We start from the raw sequence: 25,431 nt of genomic DNA, 5'->3' as shown, positions 1-25,431 counted from the left end.
GCCCTGAGAAAGTAAAGAGGTTATGAGATCTGATGCATGGTAAGAACCCAGGATAATAAAATTTCAAAGGGAGGTAAAATGGACAGAGTCCAAAACTCCCAATCATATTGGGAATCCTAGCACACCTCAGAAACGTAGTATACTCAAAACACTTTTAAAAATGGATATGTAAGTAAAAGTAAATACTGTGCAAATTTACCAAGTAAAAAGGACTCAAGACCTATTAGAACAGGTTATTAAAAACACAAACTTAGTCAGACTGCCTGACACTTAACTATATGTCTTTGGACAAGTTACTCTAACTTCAAGCCTTAGGTTCCTCATTTGTAGAATGGATAAAGTAACAGTATTTACCTCATAACAATGTGATGATTAAATTAATCAATATCTGTTAAGTGCTTAGAACCTAGCTGGAATATATTAAATGTGTAACATAATTATTTACTGATAGAGCTTTGACTCAGCAAGTCTACCAAGGAAGCGGTCCTATACAAATAATAAGGCAAATATGCAGGAATGTATGAATAAAATGTCCCATGAGTTATCACTTATTATGAAAAAAAATTGGAAACCTTAACTGTCTAACAAGAAATTATGGTTGGTTCATTTAATGGAAAAAAAAAAAAACGAAACTGTTAAAAAATGACACTACAGATTTATATTTCCTGATCTGTAAAGGCATTCAGAGTATACACACATGTTAAGAATACAAGTTAGAAAACAAATGTTTTAATATGGTCCCATTTTTCATTTCAAGAAAAGAGATACATTTGAAAACACAGGTTGATCTACCTATGTTTGCCATACTTCATATAATTAGAAAAGAAAAAGAGCAAAAAGAATCATCTGTTAAGTAATGTTTGATAGGTCATTTTTTGAGACAGGGTCTCCCTGTAGCCCCAGCTGGTCTGTAACTCACTATGTAGACCAGGCTGGCCTGGAACTCACAGACATCTGCCTGTGAGATTAAAGGCGTGTGCCACCACGCCCGACTTTGATAGGTCATTTTAATCCATTTTAAGTTTAAAGAAATATTTCTAGATATACTTGGGTCTTAATACCTATATGGCAACATAGACATTCTAAAGTATAAGTAATATAAGAATTATAAAATACTTCACTTAACCAAAGAGAATTTAATCTTTTTTCACATGGTTTATTGCCCTCAGTGGCAAGGAGATAAACATCATTAGCTTCTTAAAGCCATGAGGTAATAAGACAATAAAGACATCTCGGGGTGCTCATAATTTCCTCTGGAAAAAAAAAAAAAAAGAGGTAACTATAACTATAAAGAATAATACAAAGAGAATTAACTGAATTTCTCAAAAGAAGAGTAGTAGTAATAGCTTTCCCTACAAATTTCAGGATATATAGAGGTGTTAATACAAGTACTTTTAGGAACTTATTGTACTAGGAATAGAAATATTCTATGTTAACAACAGAAAATCAAATGACAATATATGATTATTACCTCTATACTAAAATAACCTCTGTCCACATAATCACCAAGAAAAAGGTATCGTGTATTAGCAGGTGATCCTCCTACTTCAAAAAGTTTCATCAGATCAAAAAATTGGCCATGGATGTCACCACACACTGAAACAAGAAGATTATTAGATATGAAAAAAAAAAAGCCTCTGAAATAACAAATATTACTTAAACTCTAATTTCTCTAACATGAGGTAGTATAAATGCCATCAAGAAGTAGCCGAAAATGAATGGCTTAAAAGAGCCACATTAAGGATGATAATCTAACCAAGTGTACATGTGCTCAAGATCTCAAGAAGATGTAACAGAAATAAGATTTCTGGTCAGTAACAAATTTTTAAAAAATATTTTATTTATTATTTTCATTTTATGTGTATGAGTGTATTGCCTTCATGTATGTGAGTGCACCTGTGTCGTGCAATGTCATGGAGGTCAGAAGAGGGAGTTGGATTCCCCTGGAACTGGAGTTAAGGACGGTTTGTAGCCACCATGTGGGTGCTAGGAACCGAACCTGGGTGCTCTGCAAGAGCAGTCAGTGCTCTTAACTGCTGAGCCATCTCTCCAGCCCCCAGGTACAAATTTTTAAATTTACAAAGCTCTTCTTTAAGAAGCTAAGAATGGATTTAAATCATATGATGACAAAATTATAATGCTGGCAATAAAAACTCCATTTCAACTCAATACTTTCCATTTATCTTTTTTTTTTTTTTTTTTGGTCTTTTTGAGACAAGGTCTCCCTGCAGCCCCAGCTGGCCTGAACTCACTGTGTAGACCAGGCTGGCCTTGAACTCAAAAAGATCCACTTGCCTCTGCCTCCATTGTGCTGGGACTAAAGGTGTGCACGACCAGGCCCCGGCTCCATTGATCTTTAAATGATCACCTTATGTGTCTGAGACGACTTTGAAGTATTTGCCACTAATAATTAAAAGTGTTGAATCAAACTGAAGTACGGCCAACGCAATTGATGAATCCTTCATAAAAGCAAAGGATGCTGGATTAACTTCATGTCTATTTACTAAAAATAGGCAAAGCCTTTTAAAAATATATTTTATGATTTTTATTTTTTATGTGTATGAGTGTATTGCCTACATGTGTGTTAAGTGCACCAGGATTGTGCAGTGCCCACATAGGTCAGAAGAGGGCATCAGACCATCTGGAACTGGAGTTTTAGACAGTTGTTAGCCACCATGTAGGTACTGGGAATCAAAGCCAGGTCCTCTGCAAGAGCAGCCAGTGAGTGCTCTTAACTGCTGGGCCATCCCTCTAGCTCCAGCAAAAACTTTGAGTGCAGAAAATAATTTGCAAAAATCAAGATAATGTACACATAATATTAAGCAATATATAAGACAAAAAGGGAAACAGCTTTATCTCTAGTCAAGTAAATACTAGTTTAGTCATGTCCAAAACAAAAGTAAGTTTACCTGTAATTGGAGCTTCTACTTCTATCATGGTTTTCTCCCTCCGGAGTATGGCAGCCCCCTCATTAATAATTCTAAGCGCAATTTCTTCATCTACCCGGCCTTCTTTCACCAGATGGTTCTTCAGAACATCAACCCTGGGTATCCCATCCATATCAAATACTTCTTCAGATGTTAACCGATGTGTTGGGGGGAAAGGGACACCTGCAATTTTTAAAAAATTAATACAACATAAGTCACTAATAATATATTAACATAAAAACCAGTAATTGGATCTGAATAAATAAAACTGAGTAAAAATTTTAAAATAAAGCTGAAAAATGTTTCTTCATTTATTGGGTAGAAGTGTTATTTAAAATTTTTTTTTCTAAAAGGACAAACTATATTACTTTCTGTATGTGGTTTAGGGATAAAACTCAGGGCCTCCTACATGTTAAGTATTTTATAATACTTTTCATTAATCTATATAAAATGAGAGGTGAGCATAGTGGCACACGCCTGTAATCCTTAAAGAGATAGAAGCAGGAGGATCCTGACTTCAAGATAATCTCTGGCTACTTAGGAAATTCAAGGTCAACCTAAACTACATTAGACCCTGCCTAAAACAAAAGAAAACAAATGAAAAACAAATTATTAACTGAAACGAAGGAGGGATTAGCTATATAGGGATAGGAGTATAGCTCAGTAATAGAGTTCTGGCCCCACAAATCTGAGGCCTGAGACTCAAACCCGAGTACTCCAAAATTTAAAAAAGGGCAATAATAAATAAAAATGCTATGCATAACATGTTCTTTGTTGAGAATGATTTAGAGAGCTGAATTATTTGACAAAATCAAGTAATTTCATGATAACTAAAGCTTTTATCTTTACAGCAAAATATTTTTGGAGCTAAATATGGTGGTGTACACCTTTAATCCCAGGAGGCAAAGGCAGACAGATCCAGCATGGTCTACATACATAGTATGTTCTATGGCAGCTGGGGCTTCAGGGAGACCCTGTCTCAAAACAAACAAACAAAAAAAAAAACAAGAAGGGGCAGAACTCAAAAATATTGTATTACTGTACAATAAATTTAACTTAAGGCTGACTATAAAGAAATTCCAAATAAGGTGATTTTTTTATATTATTATCATCATTATTATTGTGGGTGTGGGTGTAGGTATGGGCGGGTGCATGTACTACAACATGTGTGGAGGTCAGAAGTTGTTCTTTCCTTCCACCTTTACATGGGTTCCAGGGATCAAACTCAGGTCACGAGGCACAGACAGCAAATACTATTACCTACTGAGCCATCTTGCCAGCCCACTTTCCATGTCCTTTTAAATAAAATAATACTATATTTATTTTTATTTTATGTGTATGAGTGTATTGCCTGCATGCATATAAAGTATACCCATGTTGTGCAATGCCCATGGAGGTCAGAAGAGGGTGTCAAGATTCCCCTGTGTCTGGAGTTACAGAGAGTTGTTAGCTGCAATGTGGGTGCTGGAATTGAACCTGGGTCCTCTGCAAGAGCAGCCGGTGCTCTTAACTGCTGAGGCATCTCTCCAACCTCTATCTTCCATGTTCTTAAGAACATAAAAACAATGTTTTCTGGTCAACTTTTAGAGATGCAGATAAAACAAAAGCCAAATGATTACCTATGAAATTTAAATTACTTTACTACCTTCATTCAAGTCATTGTAATTTAGAAATATTTTTTCTCCTACTCATGATTCATACACTTCTATTCTGTCTTTATATACATCTTTAATATCAATGCATTTCTTACCATTACAGTTAGATAACACTTTTCAAAAGCAATTTTCACTTCAATCTAAGTTATACTGTATAGCCATTTTTAAATATTTATAAAATCCTTTCACTATTAGATTTACCCAAAAGTTTCCACTAGTTTTACTATTGAAGTAGTCATTTTCCATTCCTGTAGCATATATTTATGATTTCCACAAGTAATAACCAACTGTACAAGTAGCCTGAGTGGTCTGGCATTGACTACGTAAACCAGACCACCCAGAAGCCTGAGGTGAGCCTCCTACTTCTGCCACTCCAGTCATGGAATTACAGGTGTGTGTCACTAGGCCTGCTGTCTCACAGCGTCTTTGTTTTTTTGGATACAGGCTCTCCCTAGAGCCCTAGCTGGCCTGGAACTCCCTATGTAGACAGGCCAGCCTGGATCTCAGAAATCGGCCACCAAGCCTTGGTTGCCTAGCAAGTTCAAGGTCAATATACCACCACACCCTGCTACATAGGGCCTGGAGAGATGGCTCAGTGATTAAGAGCATAGGCTGCTCTTGCAGAGGACCAGAGTTCAATTCCCAGTAGCCACGTGATGGCTGACAATCATCTATAACTGCTATTGCAGGGGATCCAATGCCTTCTTCTAGCTTCCACTGGCACTTCATGCACGTGTACACATGTATACATGCAGGCAAAACACATACACAATAAAATACAAACAAGTATTTTTAATTTAAAAAGATTACATACATAGGAAAATTTACTACATGAATTCAACAGGTTCATTCTATGCATTTAAAGTCAAGTCTGCTTACTAAATAGTATCTTTTTTTCAAAATAAAGCAAGAGGGAAATGTACATTAAAATTTTTGAGGGGCTAGAGGGATATCTCAGTTAGTAAAATGCATGAGGACCTCAGTTTGCCCCCTCACACTCACATAAAAAAACAGGAGAGCTGAGTATGGTGGTACACGCCTTTAATTCCAGCATTTATGAGGCTCTATGAAATGTAGGCCAGTCTGGTCTGTATAGTGAGTTCCAGGTCAGCTCTGATAACAAGGAGACCCTGTCACAAAAAAACCAAACCAAAAACAAACAAAAAATATGTATTGTGGTACTCACTTGTAATCCTAGTGTTAGGAAGGCAGACAGATAGATCCCTGGGGCTCTCTGGCCAGCCAGCAGAGCCTGTTCTGTATACATCAGATCCCAATGAAACAAAAAACAAGGGGGCCAAGACACGGTTTGGTAGGAAAAGAAGATTGCCTTCAAGCCTGACAACCTGAGTTTGATCTCTAGAACAAACACAGTGGAAAGAGAGAACCCATTCCCACAAGTTGTCTCCTGACCACCACACTGTGGCATGTACACACATGCACACATAAGTACAAACACACACAAAATAAATGTGGTTAGTTTTTTGTCCCTTGACACAAACTAGAAAGTCACCTGGGAAGAAGGTGATTTCAATTAAGTAATTTTCTCCATCAGATTGCCAGTGGGCATGTCTGTTAGGGCATTTTCTTTTCTTTTGTCTTTTTTTTTTGAGACAGAGTCTCCTTGTAGCCCCAGCTGTGCTGGAACTCACTATGTAGACCAGGCTGGCCTCGAACTCACAAAGATCCACCTGCTTCTGCCTCCCAAGTGCTGGGATTAAAGGTGTGTGCCACCACGCCTGGCAGGGCATTTTCTTGATTGCTAACTAATGTAAGGAGGGCCCAACCCACTGTGGGCAGTACCATCACTTGACAGGTGGGCTTGGGATGTTAAAGAAAAACAACTGAGCAAGTCAGTAAGCAGAGTTCCTTATAGTTCCTGCATCAGCTCCTGAATTCAGGTTCCTGCCTTGAGGTCCTGTCCTGGCTTACCTCAATGCTGGGCTGTAAGCTATTTTTAGTCAGAGTCCTTTATTGTGGCAACAGAAATGCAAACTAGAACAATGTTATAAAAAAAAAATAAATAGGGGCTGGAGAGATGGCTCAGCAGTTAAGAACACTGGCTGTTCTTGCAGAAGACCTGTGTTCGAATCCCAGCACCCACATGGCAGCTAACAACTGTCAGTAACTCCAGTCCCAGGGGATCCAACAGCTTCTTCTGACCTCCGCGGGCACTGCACAACACAGGTGGACTTACCTACATGCAGGCAACACACACATACACATAAAAATAATAAAATTTAAAAAATAAAAAATAACAAAAACTAGGTGGGCAGCTCATGAGGAATAATGACACGATGTGATTTTTCTGGCATCTACCCGTATAAACATAGGTGTGTGCGCACACGCACACACACATACACACAGAGTCAAATATAAGGTAGCTACTTCTTTACCTAGAAAAACAAAAACCTCACTAATATTTGGTCATGCAGTAAATAATACTTTGTTGTGCATCAGGGTTATCATGATGATTATCAATTATTATACAGAAGACCGGAAATAATACAAAGGCCCAGATGCATTTTTACATTTCACATTACAGTAACTAAAAACTGGGAGGGGATGAGCTATAAATATATTAATTACTTAAGTGAGAAAAATAACCACCTTCTCACACTGTAAAAAATTGAAGAGGCAGACACAGGCGGCTCTCTGGGTTTGAGGCCAACCTAGTCTAAACCTCAAGTTCCAGGCTAGGCCGGTCACAGCCACACAGTAAGACCCTGTCTCATTAAAAAAAAAAAAGTAGCTCAGGTGGTAGAATGCTTGTCTACCCTGATTCAACTCCCCATTACCACATACTCCAAACATGGTAGTACACATCTAAAATCCTAGAACTTGGAAGGCAAAGGCAGGAATTCAAGGGCATCCTCAGCTACAAAATGAATCTGAGGCCAGCCTTAGCTGCTACCTCATCTTTAAAAACAACGAAAAAAGTGAGGTAAGAACTAAGGCAGAAGGATGCTAATCATTTAAGTCTTTGAAATCATATAATCCCTCTGCTTTCCCCTAACTTCCAGTTCTAGGGATTGATACCAGGGCTCTCACCACCCACCATGCTATACAAGGACTCTGTCACTGACTGCATCCTTAGGCCTCCCCTCCCACTCTCTCTCAATAGTAAAGCAAAACCTAAACTTGCCTATTTTACTTTCACTAGAAACAAACTGATTCCCATGGTCTTTATTCTGGAACAAATTATTACAACACATTTGGGGGCCAGCAAGATGGTTCAAGGGGTAGAGATGCCAAGCCTGATGAGCTAAATTCAATCTCTGGAACCCACATGGTAGAAAGAAAGAATCCACTCCTGCTCTGTTCCAAGCACATGCCCCTCCCACACACACACAAAAAAAAAATGTAAAAAAAATTTTAACACATTTTTTCTGCAATTATAATATGCCAAGTTTCTAATAAAAACCTCAGTTAAAACACATTTATCATCAAAGATGAACTATTATGTATAATAAAACTGCTCCCATCTAGTAACCAATTGTTTTAAAAAAATTAAAAAATTTTAATGAACTGATTAACCAATTATATCAAAGTTATCCTGGAGATATTCTAAAAATAAAAAAGTTAAATATCCCCTAAACACAAATTTCTAAGACAAGGATAATGTATTTTCCCACTCAGATGAAGAAAATTTTTATCACTCTACTCAGGAAAAAGAATTTTTCTTTTTTAATGCTGCATTATACTTTTTTCTTTGAAACCAGGTCTTACGTAGTCAAAGCTTGCCTCAAATTCACTATATGGCCTCCACATGGTGGCCTTGAAATCTTGATCCTCCTGTGTCCACCTCCCGAATGCTGGAATTACAGGAGCATGTGTGCCACCATGCCCAGCTAAACACTGCATTTTAGATCATGCATTCTTCCTAACAAACATAATTCTTCTAAGGCATGGATTCTGTTTAAAGTACAGAACTTCCTAAAAACCCACCTGAAGGACCACCCCCTACACCTTCAGCCAGACACAAGCAGTACTGCTTATTTTCACACACACCGTGAATGCTCCGCTGCAAGTCACACTGAGGTGCTGCCACTTTTTAAATCAAGAACCAGCATATCATTATTCACCTGAAAAAAAAAAAGTACAAACTACCACCATTATCAATTAACTAGTTATTGATAAACCTTTGTTTTTCTTTTTCTTTTTTTTCCAACTAAGGCATACTTTTAAAACCAGTTGGGGTATCTTTAAGGAACAGGTACTGGTTGAATAGTAGAGAAAGGCCACCCATTCACAGATAAAAGACAATGAAAACTATCAACACAACACTGAAAGTGGAGAACAGAATAAAAATATTTTAAAGTTTCAACAAATATGAAAATGAGAGAAAAAAGTTATGTACAGTGTTGTTTTGCAGCCAGAGAGGCTGTGCTTTCTATCATTGCCATCCTTGACAACTGTTCAAGATAGTCACTAATTTCTGTGCTTCTGAATTCTCTCTAGTCCTTTCCCTCACGTCATTTTCATCTAGCTTTTCTCCTCTCCCAATCATCTTCATTGAGGCCCCCAGAATTCCTTATAAGGAAAAACAACAAACAAAAAAAATTACCTTCTCCCCTTACACACATGACCACCCCCGCCCCCAAAACACAACCAAACCAGCTCTTCACAAAATGCTTATAGCTCTAGCTTAATTAAATCTTGGTTCTCCTAAAGGAAAATATTTTATCAAAATGGATACTGCCCGCCTGTTTTTCTACTACTTTAGCTAGTTAATCCTTGACCCATGTCCCTGTCATTTACTAACTTCTAGTATTTTCTCAGTCATCCTAAATCAGGTTCCTAGCCCACATGCTTTCTCCACTGAAGTTTTGCCATTGCACACATTTAAAACTAAGAACTGAGAGGCTTGAACTCTGTTCTGGAATTACTGCTCCACCTCTGAAATCCTGAACTGCAGTGCCCTGAGCTCCAGCCTAGGAACTGCAAAATGGGAAGAAAAAAAGGAAGAGGAAAAAAAAAAGAAAAAGCTCAAGTAATTCTGGGTGGCTTAAGAGAGAGCTCAGTGGGTTAAGAGCACTTTTATCAATGAGTATTGGAGTTCAGATCCTAGCACCTGTCAGGTGGCTAACAACCACTTGTAACTCTAGCTTCAAGGGATCCAACACCCTCTACTTGCCTCTGTGGATGTGTGTATATACTCACAGACACACAGACACATTAAAAAAAAAAAAAATTAAAACCTGGAGATTCCCTTCTCTTTTTGTTGAGACTGGATTTCACTGTGTAACCATGGCTGACCTGGAACTCACTATATGGACCAAGCTGGCTTTGAACTCAAAAGAGATCCTCCTACCAATGCCTCCCAAGTGATAGGATTAAAGGCATGTACCACCAAAACCAGTTCAAGAGTCCCTTCTTATCCACTTCTTTTTGGATACCTTTAATTCTTATGATGAGCTATTCCATTATCTAGTAACTTTAAAAATATTCTGAATTGTTTTATCCTTCCTTCCATACTACTTACTACTTAACAGGCAAAATCCAAATTTTCAGGTAACTTAGCTTATAGAGTAGGATACTAAATCTAAAACTGTCAAAATCACCAAGTGATGCTACAAATTTATGGTCTCCAATTCAGCTAGTCCCTGACACTTTCCAGCAAACTGCAGTCCTCATTTATCTGACATCTACTCCATTCTCCTACCTTTTAATTCTCTCTTCTCTTGGGTTCTCAAAATTACTCAACTGCTTTGATTTTACTTTTCTAGTCATGTCTCATTGGCCCATTTCATGGATTTCTCCATTTTTTTATTTTGTAATTTTTGAGACATCGCTCTGGCTGTCCTGGAACTATGGAGATCAGGTTGCCCTCAAACTCACCTCAAACTTACCTGCCTTATCTACCTCTGCCTATGGAGTGCTGGGATTAAAGTTGAGTGCCACCATGTCCAACTTTTTCATTATTTAACTTATTTATTCATTTATTTCTGAGATGGGGGTCTCACATAGCCCAGGCTGACCTTGAACTCACTTATGTAGCCAATGATGACCTATGATCCTCCAACCTCCACCTCCCAACAAGTGTTGGGATCACAGGTGTGCACCACCAGGCCTAGTTTATGTGGAGCTGGGGATCCAACGCAAGTTTCTTGTATGCTAGGCAAGCACTATCACTACTAAGTTACAGTCCCAGCCCTCTTGTTTTCTTGAACCTTGTATGTCAGTGGTGTTCTAGTAGGTTCTGTCCTTTGGCCTTCTCTCATGTAGACCAGGTGACTACTACTCTGAATCAGTGATCTCATTCATCTTATACCTTCAAGCATGACATACACACACAAATTATTTAAAGACAAGAGCATTGGTATACAGCCCAAGCTGGGTTTGAAGTTGAAATCCTATTGCTTCTGTCTCCCAAGTGACACTGAGATGACAGATATGCACTAGTATCTGTATTGTGAGGACTTCTAAATAGGCAGCTTCAGTTCAGATCCCATTCCTATATTCTAGATCCCTATGGAACTATCAAATATCTCCACTTGTATGTTCTATTTTGTAAACTTAACGTGCCAAAAAGTAAATATTATGTCTTTCCACCTAAACCGTTACCAAAACAATTATCTAAATAATGTGCAAATTATCCTAGATATCTCTTTCTTCCTCACCTTTCCTGGCCAACAGTACAAAATGAGTCTGGTTTTGGTCCATTTGGTCCACCAGAGACATTGGATACTCTTCCCAACTCCTTAATCACTACAATCTTTTCCATTTTGCCATTTTCCACATTACAAAATATTCTCAGTGTGTGTGTCTGTGTCTGTGTGTATGTGTGTATGTGTTCACGCACATGGATGTGGTCGGGGTGGAGAGGACAAACTTGGGTCTCATTTACCTTCCTTCAAAATTTATTGATTTTTGCCGGGCATGGTAGCGCACGCCTTTAATCCCAGCACTTGGGAGGCAGAGGCAGGCAGATCTCTGTGAGTTCAAGGCCAGCCTGGTCTACATAGTGAGTTCCAGGACAGCTGGGACTACAGGGAGACCCTGTCTCAAAAAGACAAAAAAAAAAAAAAATTACTGATTTTTATGTGTATGAGTATGTGCCTATATGTATATTATGTACCCCGTGTGCATGCTTGGTGCCTTCAGAGGTCAGAAGAGGGCATCAGATCTCCTGGAATTGGAGTTATAAACATTTATGAGCAGCCATGTAAGTGCTGAGAATTAATTGAGCCATCTCTCTATCCCCCTCATCTTTTCTATTTTCTTTTTTGGAGGTGGGGTCTCTCATTGGCCTGGGAACTATAAAGTAGGCTAGGCTAGGCTGACTGGCAGGGGAGCTCTGGGGACCTGTCTCTGCATCCTCAGCAGTAAGATTATAAGGGCACATCAGCATGCCTAGTTTATGTTGCTTGGGTTCTAGTAATCAAATTCAGGTCCTTAAACACTTTAATGAGTGAGGGATCTCCCCAGCCTTATAGAATATCTTTCTTTTTTTTTTTTTCTTTTTTCTTTTTTTATTTTTTTGTCTTTTTGAGGAAGGATTTCCCTATAGCCCCAGCTGTCCTGGTACTCACCATGTAGACCAGGCTGGCCTCAGACTCTCAGAGATGAGCCTGCCTCTGCTGGGACTAAAGGTGTGCACCACCACATACAGCCAGAATACTCTTTCTAAAAGTCAAATATCAACATCCTATTTCAGACTGGCTTCACTATATAAAATAGAAACTCTTTATCTTAACATGGCACATGAGCTCCCTCATGACCCAATAGCTACCTGAATTTTTACCCTCATCTTTTACCACATTCTAGACAAATGCACTGTTCTAGACACTAACTTTTCATTTCTTAAATACTTCACTTTAGGAAGCTGGAGAGATGGCTCAGTGGTTAAGAACACTTACTGCTTTTCCAGAGGACCCAGATTTGGTTCCCAGCACCCACATGGTGGCTAACACCCATAAACTCCAGTTTCAGGGGATTTGATGCCCTCTTCTGGCTTTCATGGGCACCAAGCACACATGTGGTGCACTTAAATACATGTAAGCAAAACACATACACATAAAATTAAAATAAAAATTTAGCCGGGAGTGGTGGTGCACACCTGCAGTGCCAGCACTTGGGAGGCAGAGGCAGGCGGATCTCTGTGAGTTCGAGGCCAGCCTGGTCTACATAGTGAGTTCCAGGACAGCTGGGGCTATAGGGAGACCCTGCTTCAAAAAGACAAAATTTTTTTTTTAATAAAAATTAAAAAATCTGTATGACTTTAAAGTTCTATACTTTGCATGCCATGCTGTGTTCGGCACATAGTCCCATTTTTTGCCTAACTTCTCTTTACTGGGATTGAAGGAATCAAGACAGGGTTTCATACTGTAGTTCAGGCTAACCTAGAATTCACCATGTAGTCTAGGCTGATTTTGAACTCACACAGAATTCCTGACTAAGCCTCCAGGATACAAGGATTTCAGGCATGAGCCACCATACCCAGGTACCCCTTGTCTTTAACCCTCATTTGAGTGTTTTCAATTCTTAGAAATTTTTCATATTCCCAAGTTATATTGGCAGTGTCCTTTTGGACCAAACAGTGCACAGCACATGATGTATTCTTAAAATTGCATTATGTATCAACTGCATTATAAATGCCTGTCTTCCCTACCAGCTTATGAGTGCCTTGAAGGGACCAAGGTTATGTCTTTCATCTCTACACATCAAGTGATCTAAAAGATACACCGTTTATTCAATTAGCAATATATAGTAGTTCTAAAAATATTTATGTATCTTAATACTAATTTGTGTAGCAATGACATTATAATCACTTTACAAAGTCCTTTCCCACACATAGTCCCACGAGATTTTCAGAGGTACTCTGTGTGATCAGACAGATTTTATCTCCATTTCATAAATGAGGTAACAGGCTTACCAAGGTGCAGAACCATGGCTCAAACTGAGGTCTGAATGATGCTTCAGTCCCATCTGTCTTGATAACAACACAATGACAATTTTCATTTAACTTAAGGGATCATCAAAAGACTCCTCAGCCAGGCATGCTGGAGGCAGGAGATCAAGTATTCAAGACTAGACTAGGCTACATGAGATTGTATCTCAAAAAGAACAAACCAGGGCTGGAGAGATGGCTCAGAGGTTAAGAGCACTGACTGCTCTTGCAGAGGACTCGCGTTTGATTCCTAGCACCCACATGGCGGCTACGAACCATCTGTAACTCCAGTTCCAGGGGAATCTGAAGCCCTCTTCTGACCTCTATGACACTGCACAACACGGGTGCACTCACATACATACAGGCAACACACTCATACACATAAAATAAAAATTTTAAAAAAAGAACAAACGAGGGGGCTAGAGAGATGGCTCAGTGGTTAAGAGCACTGGGCTCATCTTGCAGAGGACTCAGGTTTAGTTCCTAATACCCACATTATGGCTAACAACCATCCATAACTCTAGTTCCAATGCCCTCTTCTGGCCTCTGCAGGTATTGGATGACATGAGTGCACTTACAGATAAGCAGCAATACACACATACACATAAAATTTTAAAAATTAAAAAAAAAATTTTAGAAGAGAAAACAAACAGTAGGCTCTTCATCAGCCTGATGTAGAACTATGCATTGGCTACAGCCCTAAGAAAAAATTCAATAAATACAGTATCATTGTCTTCAAAATTTGAAAGATTCCATATCTTTTCCTCAAAATGTGTTTCCTTCTCAGCCATTTTTATAATGGTATCATCATTCCCTTTCAACTCAGATTTAAATTTTTGGTTCTATTTTTTTCTTTCAGGACATTTTAAGATTTTATTTAATGTGTATGCATACGAGCCTGAGTATATGCAAATGCACCACGTGGGTACAGTTGTACCCACAGAGGCCAGAGAGGGTGTCAGGTACTGTCGAACTAGAGTTACATGGGTTGTGAGCCACCCAATATGGGTGCAGGCAACTGAACTCAGGTCCTCTGCAAAAGCAGAAAGTACACTTAACCACTTAGCCATCTTTCCAGTCTGACTCCAAGACAGATTGCTCAAATCCTTTCAATTTTCTTACATCTTCATTGCTGAATTTTCTATATCTGCATTTTTTTCAATAGTAGTTCAAGTTCTTATCATCTAATCTCTACTAGAAAAATCTAACACAGGACTGGAGTTGGATCAGCAGTTAAGAGCACTGGCTGCTTTTCAGAGGACCTAAGCTCAGTTCCCAGGACCCACATGGCAGTTAACCATCTGTAACTCCAGTTTAAAAGGATCTAACGCCCTCTTCTGACCTTAATGGGCTATGCATGACACAGGTGCATTGACACACATGCAGGTAATACTCATACACATAAAATGAAAATAATTTTGGGGGGGGTCTTTTATTGAGATAGGGTCTCCCTGTAGCCCCAGCTGTCCTGGAACTCACTATGTAGACCAGGCTGGCCTTGAACTCACAGACATCTGCCTGCCTCTGCCTCCCGAGTGCTGGGATTAAAGGCGTAGAAAATGTTTTAAAAAAGGAAAATTTGGGACTGGAGAGATGGCACTGACTGCTCTTGCAGAAGACCTGGGTTCGATTCCCAGCACCCACATGGCGGCTGCGAGCAGTCCTTAACTCCAGTTCCAGGGGAATCCGAAGCCCTCTTCTGACCTCCACAGCATTGCACAACATGGGTGCAGTCACATACATGCAGGCAATACACTCATACACATAAAACATTTTTTTAAAAAAGGAAAATCTAATGCTGATTCATGCTTAATGCAACAAACCAGAGCTAGATTAACCTGCTCAAAAATATTAGGTAGTTTTTGCTTTGTTTTTAAAGATTTACTTTTATTATTTTTAATTATCTATGTATATATGTGTATGTGCATGTGACTAGGGGTGAGACTAAGGAGACCAGAAGCATTGGATTCTCCTGGAGCTAGAGTTATAAGCAATTGTGAGCCACCAAACATGAGTGCTGGGAACTGAATTTGGGTCCTCTGCAAGAGCAGTATTTGTTCACAACCTCTGAGCCATCTCTCCAGTCCCTTGCTTTGTGTTTTGAGACAGGGTCTTCCTTATTTAGTTTAGGCTGGCATGAAACTTGCAGTCCTTTGTCTTCAACTGGCAAGTACTAGGATTAAAGGTTAGGCACCACATACCTAGCAGGTTTTTTTTGTTGTTTTTTTTTTAGTGTTTTTTGTTTATTTGTTTGTTTGTTTGAGACAGAGTCTCCCTGCAGCCCCAGCTGTCCTGGAACTCACTATGTAGACCAAGCTGGCCCTGAACTCACAGAGATCCACCTGCCTTTGCCTCCCAAGTGCTGGGAATAAAGGCATGCGCCACTACACTTGGCTTTTTAAAAATATTTATGTGTATGAGTTTTTCTTGCATATATATAAACATACCAAATGTGTGCAATGCCTGTAGAGGCCATCAGATCCACCACTAAAACTGGGGTTTCAGAGGGTTGTTAGCTGCCATGTGGGTGCTGGGAACTGAACCTGGGTCCTCTGGAAGCCCAGCCAGTGCTCTCAACTGCTGAGCTGTCTCTCTAGCTCAGCAGTTCGACTTCTACCTTTTTAAATTTCTATTTTTTATTTTATGCATATAATTCCTTTGCTTGCATGTACGTAAGCATGCACTACATGTGTGCAATGCCTACAGAGGACAGATGGGGGTGTTGGAACCCCTGGAACTGGAGCTCTAGGCAGTCGTTAGCCACCATGTGGAAGCTAGGAAACAAACCCGAGTCCTCTGAAAAGCAGCTTGTGCTAGTAACTGCTGAAAAAAAATCTCTCCAGCCCTGGCAGTACTTTATTAACTACTGAAAAATGAGTGAAAAGAAAACCCAGATCTTTTATTTTTTTTTTGAGACAGGGTCTCACTATGTAGCTCTGGCTGGCCTTTAACTCACAAAGATCCGCCTGCCTCTGCCTTCAGAGTGCTGGGATTAAAGGCATGTGCCACCACACCCAGCCCAGAATCATGTGTTGACATATGTAGTTTGCATGGGTGTGTGCATATGTACATGCAGGAGCATGTGAACTTGTATGCACAAGAGTATGGAGATTGGGTCTTACTCGACTGTTCCTCACCTTATTTTTATTATATTTTATGTATTAGTATATGTGTGTGAACACACAGCAATGAAGACCAAAGGATAACTTTGGGGACTGAACTCAGGTTGTCAGGCTTGAGCAGCACATGCTTTTATTCATTGAGCCATCTTACCAGCCCTTGACCTTATTTCTTTTTAATATTTTATTTATTATCTTTATGTGTATGAGTGTATGCTTGCATGTAAGTGCACCTATGTCATGCGATGCCCAGAAAGGTCAGAAGAGGGCATTGGATCCCCTGCAACTGGAGTTATAGACAGCTAGCTATTAGCCACCATGTGGGTGCTGGGAATCAAACCTAAGTCCTCTGCAAGAGCAGCCAGTACTCTTAACTGCTGAGCCATCTCTCCAGCCCCTTCCACCATGTATTTTGAGACACAGTCTCTTATGGAAGCTGCCTCCCCAGCACTGAGGTTACAGCCAGGCCCCTCCTCACCCAGCTTTTATGTGGGTATTGGGAATCTGAACATAGGTCTTCATGCTTCATGGCACATATTCCCCAGGACCCTTAATTTTACTTTTTTTTTTTTGGTCTTTTTGAAACAGGGTCTCTCTATAGCCCCTGCTGGCCTGGAACTCACTATGTAGACCAGGCTGTCCTTCAACTCACACAGATCTGCCAGCCTCTGCCTCCCAAGTGCTGGGACTACAGGCGTGTGCCACCACACCTGGCTTGCTTAATCTTGTTTTAAGATCTTTCTCAATTTGACCAATGAGTCTTTTATCTGTAATTCCAATCTCTGCTTTCAACTATAACTGCACAATTTAATCAATCCCTAAAGAAAAGTCTTATCCCTTATCACTTGTTTCATTCCTACACTAATCACTTAACCAATAAATACCTACTTCCTGATATTGAGAATTTGTATCAGATCTAGTTCCTTCCTTTCTCTTAATTCATGTTTTGGTCATCTCTCAATTGAACTACTCTACTGTCATAACGAAACTGAATTTAAGCCTCTGCCTCCTAGAACTTGTTTCACACATCACTAGTTAGCTTTTGAAAAGATAGCATCACTATTCTACTGTAAAATTTTCCAGAAACAGTACAATGACAGCTACCATTGATTGAGTAGCAATCACATGCCATTCCAGACACCGTGGTAATACTTTATATGTACTATCCTCATTAATTCCCCCACCAACTCTACAGTAAGACCATGCCGACACTAGTTTAAGGACGAGAAAACTAAAACTTAGGAATGTTAAGAACTTGTCCATATGAGGTTATTCAGCGGTAGAGCTAGTTTTCAAAGTCAGGCTGTCTGACTCTACCTAGGGCTTATATCCTTAAATACTCAAAGGTTATTCTGCTGTTACAAGCTTAAACTTTAGCTGAAGTTTAAGCTCCTCAATTTGGCACACAAAAGATCCTTTTCCAACTTCATCTGCCACTCCTTGCCAAACATTTCAGTATTACTGTCATACTTTTTTTTTTTTTTTGCAAGCTCTGTACCTTTCTGTTTCTGTTTTCTCTATTCCATTCCTACTTATCTTTCAATGACTATCTCAAAACATGCTTTCCTTTCTAATCAAGATTGTCAGTTCCCTCTTTATCATTCCAATAGCAATTTATTTCCAATTATAATGCTTATTTACATCTCCCCCACCCCACTATACTGCGTACACTAAGAATGTATCTTAGTATCTTTCATTTTTGAAACAGGGCTCATGTATTCCTGACTGGCCTTGAACACATGCAGCTAAGAGTAACAGGGTCTCATGTATCACAGACTGGCTCAAACTTACTTTGTAGTCAATGATGCCCTTAAAGTTCTGATATTCCTGCCCCAATCTCCCAAACGCTGAGATTATAGGCATGTATTACCATGCCTGATTTATGAGGTGCTAGAGATGAAACTCAAGGCTTCCTGCATGCTAGGCAAGCACACAACCAACTGAACTCCATCCCTAATACCTAGAAAAACGCCTGGTACAAAGCAGGCACTCAATAAATGTTGCACAAGTAAATGGTCTTACCCTCTACTTATTTCAAAATTCTGTCCACCTTTCAAGGCTTCTTTCATCCTATTAAAAGCCCTTCCAGACCATTCCAGACACAATTGTTACCTCCTTCAAATTCAGACAACTTGGTAGGTCTGCAACAGCAATTATTAGCCACACTCCTCCTCGTGAAATTTATTAACTTTTCACAAGTACTTATTTTTCCAAGAATTAAACACTTTACCCCTTCTACTTTACTGTCTCCTTACAATTCAGAAGCATAGAGTAGGAATTTAATAGTTATTTTATAACTTTGATATTCTAAAATAAATTTAATATACAAGGATGACCAACTAGCTCCAAGTTATTTCACCCCTGGATATATTTTTATGGTGAATGTAGTCATATGACTGGTACTAAAAACATACCTCATTTAATAAATCAAGGTTCTTTTCATCAAACTTTTCCTTACAACTCTTGCCAAGTCATTCAGTAGCTCTAGCTTTTGGCTCTCTACTGAGCAGCTGTATTTCCTACTTGGCATTTTCCTTCTAAGTAACTTGTTACCATAGTGTTCTCTCTCTTCTCTTTTAAACACACATACATTATTTTCTCTGTTCCTCTGCTTTCTCTAGGACACATGGTACTAAAGATTTATTTTAGTATGGCTACCAATTTAATGGGGGGGAGAAAAAACATTTTTAAGGAGTTATTTTTATACATTTGTCTACAAATACTTTGTAAACAAAAACTAAAATTCAAACTTTTAAAATATGAAACAGAAACACTTATGCCCAACACCGAAATAGATTAAAATAGGCAATTCTAGCATACCTTCAATCCCAGCACTTTCGAGGCAGAGGCAGGCAATCTCTATGAGATCAAGTCCTGCCTGGTCTACAGAGCAAGTCCACACAAGCTGGGACTTCAGCGAGACTCTGTCTCAAAAAGACAGAAAAATCCAAAATCCAGGCAATTATAATAAAGTTAAGGTATTGGAGATAGTTTAGCAAATGACTATGATTTATAGCAGAGTAACATAAATGAATCATAAAGCTGTCCATCAAAAATAAAGCAGTCTAAAACAAAATGCAAACTTCCAACATTTTGGAATATGTGATAATTTATGGTTAATAGAAACCTAAAAAATAAGTGAAAAATACTGAATGTAAAAGAAAATTGTTTCCAGGCATGGTAGGACATGCCTATAATCCCAGCACTTTGTTAGACAGAGGCAGGAAGGGCAGGCCAGCCTAAACAAATTACTCACTCTGAGAACAGCCTAGGCTACATCTCAAACACCAAGAGGGAGGAGGAGGGGAGTATGATAGTTCAGTGTATAACCAAACCTGATGACCTGTTTGATCCCCCAAACCCACATAGGATAAACTGACTCCAACAGGTTGTCCTCTGATCTCCAAATTCCAGTTGTGGAGCATATCCACTCTTATCCCTCAACACATACAAACTAAAATAGTAAGTGTAATTAAAAAAAAAAAAAAAAAAAAAAAGCCAGGCATTGTGGCGCACACCTTTAATCCCAGCACTTGGGAGGCAGAGGTAGGCGGATCTCAGCGAGTTCAAGACCTGCCTGGTCTACATAGTGAGTTCCCCAGGACAGCTGGGGCTACAGGGAGACCCTGTCTCAAAGACTTTAAAAAAAAAAAAAAAAGAACGAGGCATGGTGGCACAGGCCTTTCACCCTAGTACGCAGAAGGGAGAGAGACAAATGGTTCTCTATGAGTTCCAAAGTCAGCTAGGGCTACATAATAAGACCCTGCCCCCAAACAAAAAAAAAAAAGAGAGAAAACTGTAAATTGTAGATGCTAAAACAGATACAATATAAATAATATTCTCTATGTGATAAATGTGAATTTTATATTATGATTAACACAATTGATAATCTCAGCAACAATTCAGCTTTATAAATCTGGGATTTCATCTATACTGCAGAACACATATTTAAGTGTGGGGAGGAAAAAGTATCTGGAAAATTTAAGTAAATTTGTGGAGAAAGAAAGCAATATACCTAAACTAAGGTTTTTTAATTATACCACTTTTACTGATATAAAAGTAATGCATGCATACACAGTTACGCCTTTCCTAGGTTCCATTTTCTTATTTTTTTGGTCTTTTTTTTTTTTACTATTATTTTAATTTTATGTGTATGAGTGTATTGCCTGCATGTATGTGAGTGCACCCGTGTCGTGCAATGCCGCGGTAGTCAGAAGAGGACATTGGATTCCCCTGGAACTGGAGCAGCAGCCATGTGGGTGCTGGGAATCGAACCGGGTTCCTCTGCAAGAGCAGTCAGTGCTCTTAACCGCTGAGCCATCTCTCCAGCCCCCTTTTTCGGTCTTTTTGAGACAGGGTCTCCCTGTAGCCCCAGCTGGCCTGGAACTTGCTATGTAGACCAGGCTGGCCTTGGCTCACAAAGATCAGCCTGCCTCTGTCTCCCAAGTGCTGGGACTAAAGGCATGCGCTACCACGCCTGGCTTCCAGTTCCATTTTCTATGTTCTATCACATTTACCTATTTATTGCACAGGTATATGGGCATACATGTGGAGGTCATAGGGCAACTTTGTGAAGGAGTAAGTTTTGAGTCCACCAAGTGGGTGCCAGGAACAAACTCAATTGCCAGGCTTGACAGTAAGTGTCTCTAACCATCTCACCAGCCTATTTCCATTTTCTCAACTGAAAGTTTAGACAAAGTATAGAGCTGCCTCAGCAGTTAAAAGAACCAGAATCAGGTTCCCAGGACTCACAACTGCCTGCAACTCCATCTGTGAGGGATCTGAGGTATTCTTCTGTGGGCACACAGAGACACAAGCATACACATAAAAAAGAAAACAAACAAACAAAAAAGACAAAAAATGAGTAACAGACATTTAAAGAACACTATTTCACATAAATTGCTTGTGATTTATTTAACATTTTGTTTTGTTTGGAGGGTTTGAGACAGTCTTACAATTTGGCCAGGCTGGTCTTGAACTCATAATCCTCTTGGCTCAGGCCCCTAAGTGCTGAGATTATGAATGTGTGCCATTATACTTAACCATATTAGAGTAAATCCTTTTAAGGTTTATTTTCAATTATGTGTATGTGTGTGTGTCTATTTGGGGGTATGTACAAGTGAGTGCAGTTGTCTACAGTGGCCAGAAGAGGATGTGGGGATCCCCTGAAGCTGGACTTAAAGGCAGTTATAAGCCTACAGACACACATGCTGGGAACTGAACTTGGGTCTTCTGTAAGAGCAGTATGTCTTCTTAACCACTGAGTCATTTCTCCAGCCTCTATATTAAATTTTTAATAGAGTTGATCTGAGCCAATAGCTGGACTACTAGGCTCAAAACTAAGTATAACTAGGGGCTGGAGAGATGCCTCAGTGGTTAAGAACACTGGTTGTTCTTGCAGAAGACCCGGGTTCAAATCCCAGCACCCACATAACGGCTAACAACTGTCTGTAACTCCAGTCCCAGGGGATCCCACAGCCTCACCTGACCTCCGCAGGCACTGCACAACACAGGTGTGCTTACCTACATGCAGGCACTACATCATACACATAAAATTAAAAAAAAAATAAGTAAAAAAAAGGAAAAAAAAAAGTGTAGCTAACCAGGAAACCTAATTATCCATAAGTAGTGACATATAATTGCTACTAATCAGATTAGTGACAAACTTATCACATTTATAAATCAATCACCTACACTATTCAGATCTCCCAAACTTAACACAAAGTAAAATACAGAAATTAAAAACAAAGCATCCTATATTCTCTTAAAAATCTACATGTCCATAAAATGTAGGTCTTCAGAGTCGAAGCACTAAGCATAAACCTTAGAGACAATAAAAAGTTATAGTGAATAAAAGACTACTTGTACTCAATACTAATGATGACTTCCAAAATATTCTTATTATGAAATAGTGCATATGCAAAACTAGCACCATATCCTGGATTTAAATAAATCTTTTATTTTTAATCTTTTCTCTCTTTTTTTTTAAAAAAAGACAGCATCTCATTATATAGCTCTGGCTGACTGAGGATTTGCACTAATCCTCCTGCCTCTGCCTCTAGAGTGCTAGGATTACAGGTATGAGCCACAACCAGTCAAAAACTACATTTTAAACAAGTTAAACTGAACTAGTATCATGGTCATTTATCTTCAGGCAACCAAAAATCTCAATTACCAAATGCAACATTATGATGTAATAATTAAATGTACAAGTCAAAAATGCTGAAGATGAAATTTGAAAGTGATCTTTTGGCCAGGTGTAGTGGTGCACGCCTTTAATCCCAGCACTGGAAAGGCAGAGGCAGGCAAATCTCTATGATTTTAAGGTCAGCCTGGTCTACATAGTGAGTTCAGGCCAGCTGGGGCTACAGGGAGACCCTGTCTCAAAAAGACGGGGGGAAAAAAAAAAAGAAAAGTGTTTTGGGTTTTTTGGATCCGTATAAAAAGTGGATTTCCAAGCATCTGCAGAGGAAGTTAGAGATGTGCACACACAGTACTCTGTTACACACTATCTCTAAACATGTTATCTATATCAGGAATTCTAACAGGCTAACAAATTCTGTAAGGAAATGAAAGTTGTCCCCATGAAGAGGATGCAAATAAGTGAGATATGCTAACCATATGCTTTATAGCTAAAATGTCCTAAACAAACTCCTTTTCTACTAAGCCTCAAAAAAATTTGTTTTCATTTCAAACCAATCAGTTGTGCGTGGCTCTGCCCTATACTCACAACTCTACCCTAAGGAATCATTCTGCCTTATCCCTGGAATCTTATTTTTGCTGCATTAAAGCAGTATAGGAAAAACATCACCAGATATGTGACAAGATTCACATAAAGAAGCCTAAACTCAAGGTTCAGGAATGTGACTAGTTATCTCAGCCACTAATGAACATACAGGAAATACAAGAAGAAAACCAAGAGGCAGTCAATGTCCTCCATTTCCACCCCTTACCCATAAAACCTCAGAAACCATGATAGGATCAAATTCTGATCTGACCCTCCCCCTTAAAAACAAAAACAAGATTTCTCAGAAAAAGGAGTCTATAAACCGTTCCAATGCCTAGGCCAAACACATAACACTAAGTACAAATCAGTGTCATTCTTTTAAAAACCAAAAACTCAGATTGAAAATTTTTAAATTTAAAAGGAAAACACACAAAGGAAAAAAGTTTTCTGGTTTTGAAATATTTTAATGGAAAGGCAGGGTCACATTTCAAAACTAAGCTAACAGTGTTTAAACACTGTGCAAGTGTATTTGAGAAGCTGAATTTAAAAATAAGAGTTATCTATCTTGGGGCTGGAGAGAAGACTCATCTGTTAAGAACACTGGCTGTTCTTGCAGAAGACCCAGGTTCGAATCCCAGCACCCACATGGCAGCTAACAACTGTTGGTAAGTCCAGTCCCAGGGGATTCGACAGCCTCTTCTGTCCTCCTGGGGCATTGCACAACTCGGGTGCACTTACCTACATGCAGGCAATACACACATACACATAAAAATAAAGTAAGCTGGGCATGGTGGTGCACGCCTGTAGTCCCAGCTCTTGGGAGACAGAGGCAGGCGGATCTTTGTGAGTTCAAGGGCAGCCTGGTCTACACAGTGAGTTCCAGGAAAGCTGGGGCTACAGGGAGACCCTGTCTCAAAAAGACCAAAAAATAAAATAAAATATTTTTTTAAAAAAGTATGTATCTTAGCCCGGCGTGGTGGTACACGCCTGTAGTCCCAGCACTTGGGAGGCAGAGGCAGACAGATTTCTATGAGTTCAAGGCCAGCCTTGGTCTACATAGTGAGTTCCAGGCCAGCTGGGGCTACAGGGAGACCCTGCTTCAAACAGACAAAAGAAAAAAGAAAAAAAAAAAAGCGTGTATCTTGAAAAATAAACGTTACTAAAAATAAAATATTTTACGATTTCAGTTTCTTGACCACCTAACACAGTAAAGAAAAAGAATTTCAAATTCTGTTTTTAATATCACAGTAGTGTCTGAAGTTGGTGGTCTCTCACAGACAGGGAGGAATTTTAAGTAACTGCCTGTCAATTTCTCTATTTTAAAATAATATGCTTACCTGTGATCACCATACATAAATTCTGCCCTGGCTCAGAAATATTTAACTTTTTCTTCTACAGTGAGTATGTGGTATGCGTTTGAGATGACGGGAAACCCTTTTTGACCAGTGTTGGTGTTCCTAAGTAAATCCTCATTCCTACACGCGCCTTTTTCTTTTTTCTTTTCTTTCTTTCTATAGCGCTGCTTTCTCTCTGCCGTCTGCACTTTAAAGACCCGATCCTTCCCCTGGTCCAATCCCGTATGGTTTCCCCGGGTCCCAGGCGCCGGAATGCCGAGGGAGAACTCCACGGCAGGAGCTCGCAGGGCGGGCGCTGTCACCGGGGAGCCGGCGTGGGCAGCGGCCCAAGCCATGCTCGCTCGCAGCCGGCCCCGCGAGGCTGAGGGGCCCCGAGCTTGGGGCAGCCTTGGGGTGCAGCTGTCGCGGAGCCGGAAGCTCGCGGCGGGCCGTGCGCCGCGGGTACCAGAGCAGCGGTGTTGACCGCGGCCGGCAGCCCCGAACCCCGGGAGGATGGCCGGCGCCAAACCACCGCCCGGCCTGCAAGCGAGCGGGAGACCGCGGCGCCACGACGCCGCACCACCGCCACAGCCCAGCCCAGCGGGGGCCCGCCCCGGGGCCACTCCCCAAGGGAGGCAGCCAGTCACTCGCCCGTCCTGCCGGCCCGCTCCCGAGGGGACGGGCTCCCGCCCTCCCTCACACCGCGCCTCACGCCAGGCCCCCAGGGCTTCGGCCACCTCTCACCTTTGACGACGCGGTCAGCCCCGGGAGGGGGC

The 25,431-nt window shown here is 40.1% G+C and overlaps 1 protein-coding gene across 7 annotated transcripts in view; it reads right to left on the bottom strand.

Annotated features, from left to right (window-relative positions):
- The window catches only part of Ppp3cb (protein phosphatase 3 catalytic subunit beta), a 70,891-nt gene extending 45,466 nt beyond the window's left edge, over positions 1-25,425 (bottom strand). For 3 of the 7 annotated variants that reach the window (XM_008836591.1, XM_017799030.1, XM_008836592.1), the window contains exons 1-3: positions 25,400-25,425; positions 2,910-3,110; positions 1,472-1,596 (exon numbers count right to left, since the gene is read on the bottom strand). In XM_008836591.1, coding sequence (XP_008834813.1) covers positions 1,472-1,596; positions 2,910-3,060 — 276 coding nt within the window. In that variant the 5' untranslated portion in view covers positions 3,061-3,110; positions 25,400-25,425. Of the gene's footprint in view, positions 1-1,471; positions 1,597-2,909; positions 3,111-5,584; positions 5,602-8,530; positions 8,666-25,399 lie in introns of those variants that run through there. The other 4 variants (XM_008836594.3, XM_029565125.1, XM_029565124.1 and 1 more) reach the window with 4 other exon arrangements.
- Positions 25,426-25,431: the final 6 nt, after the last annotated feature.

The sequence above is a fragment of the Nannospalax galili genome, unplaced genomic scaffold (genome assembly GCF_000622305.1).
Source record: "Nannospalax galili isolate Female #2095 unplaced genomic scaffold, S.galili_v1.0 scaffold1437, whole genome shotgun sequence".
In the NCBI taxonomy this organism is placed as follows: Eukaryota; Metazoa; Chordata; class Mammalia; order Rodentia; family Spalacidae; genus Nannospalax; species Nannospalax galili.
The sequence above is the reverse complement of the archived record's forward strand: the minus strand, read 5'-3'. Positions and strand labels throughout refer to the sequence as shown.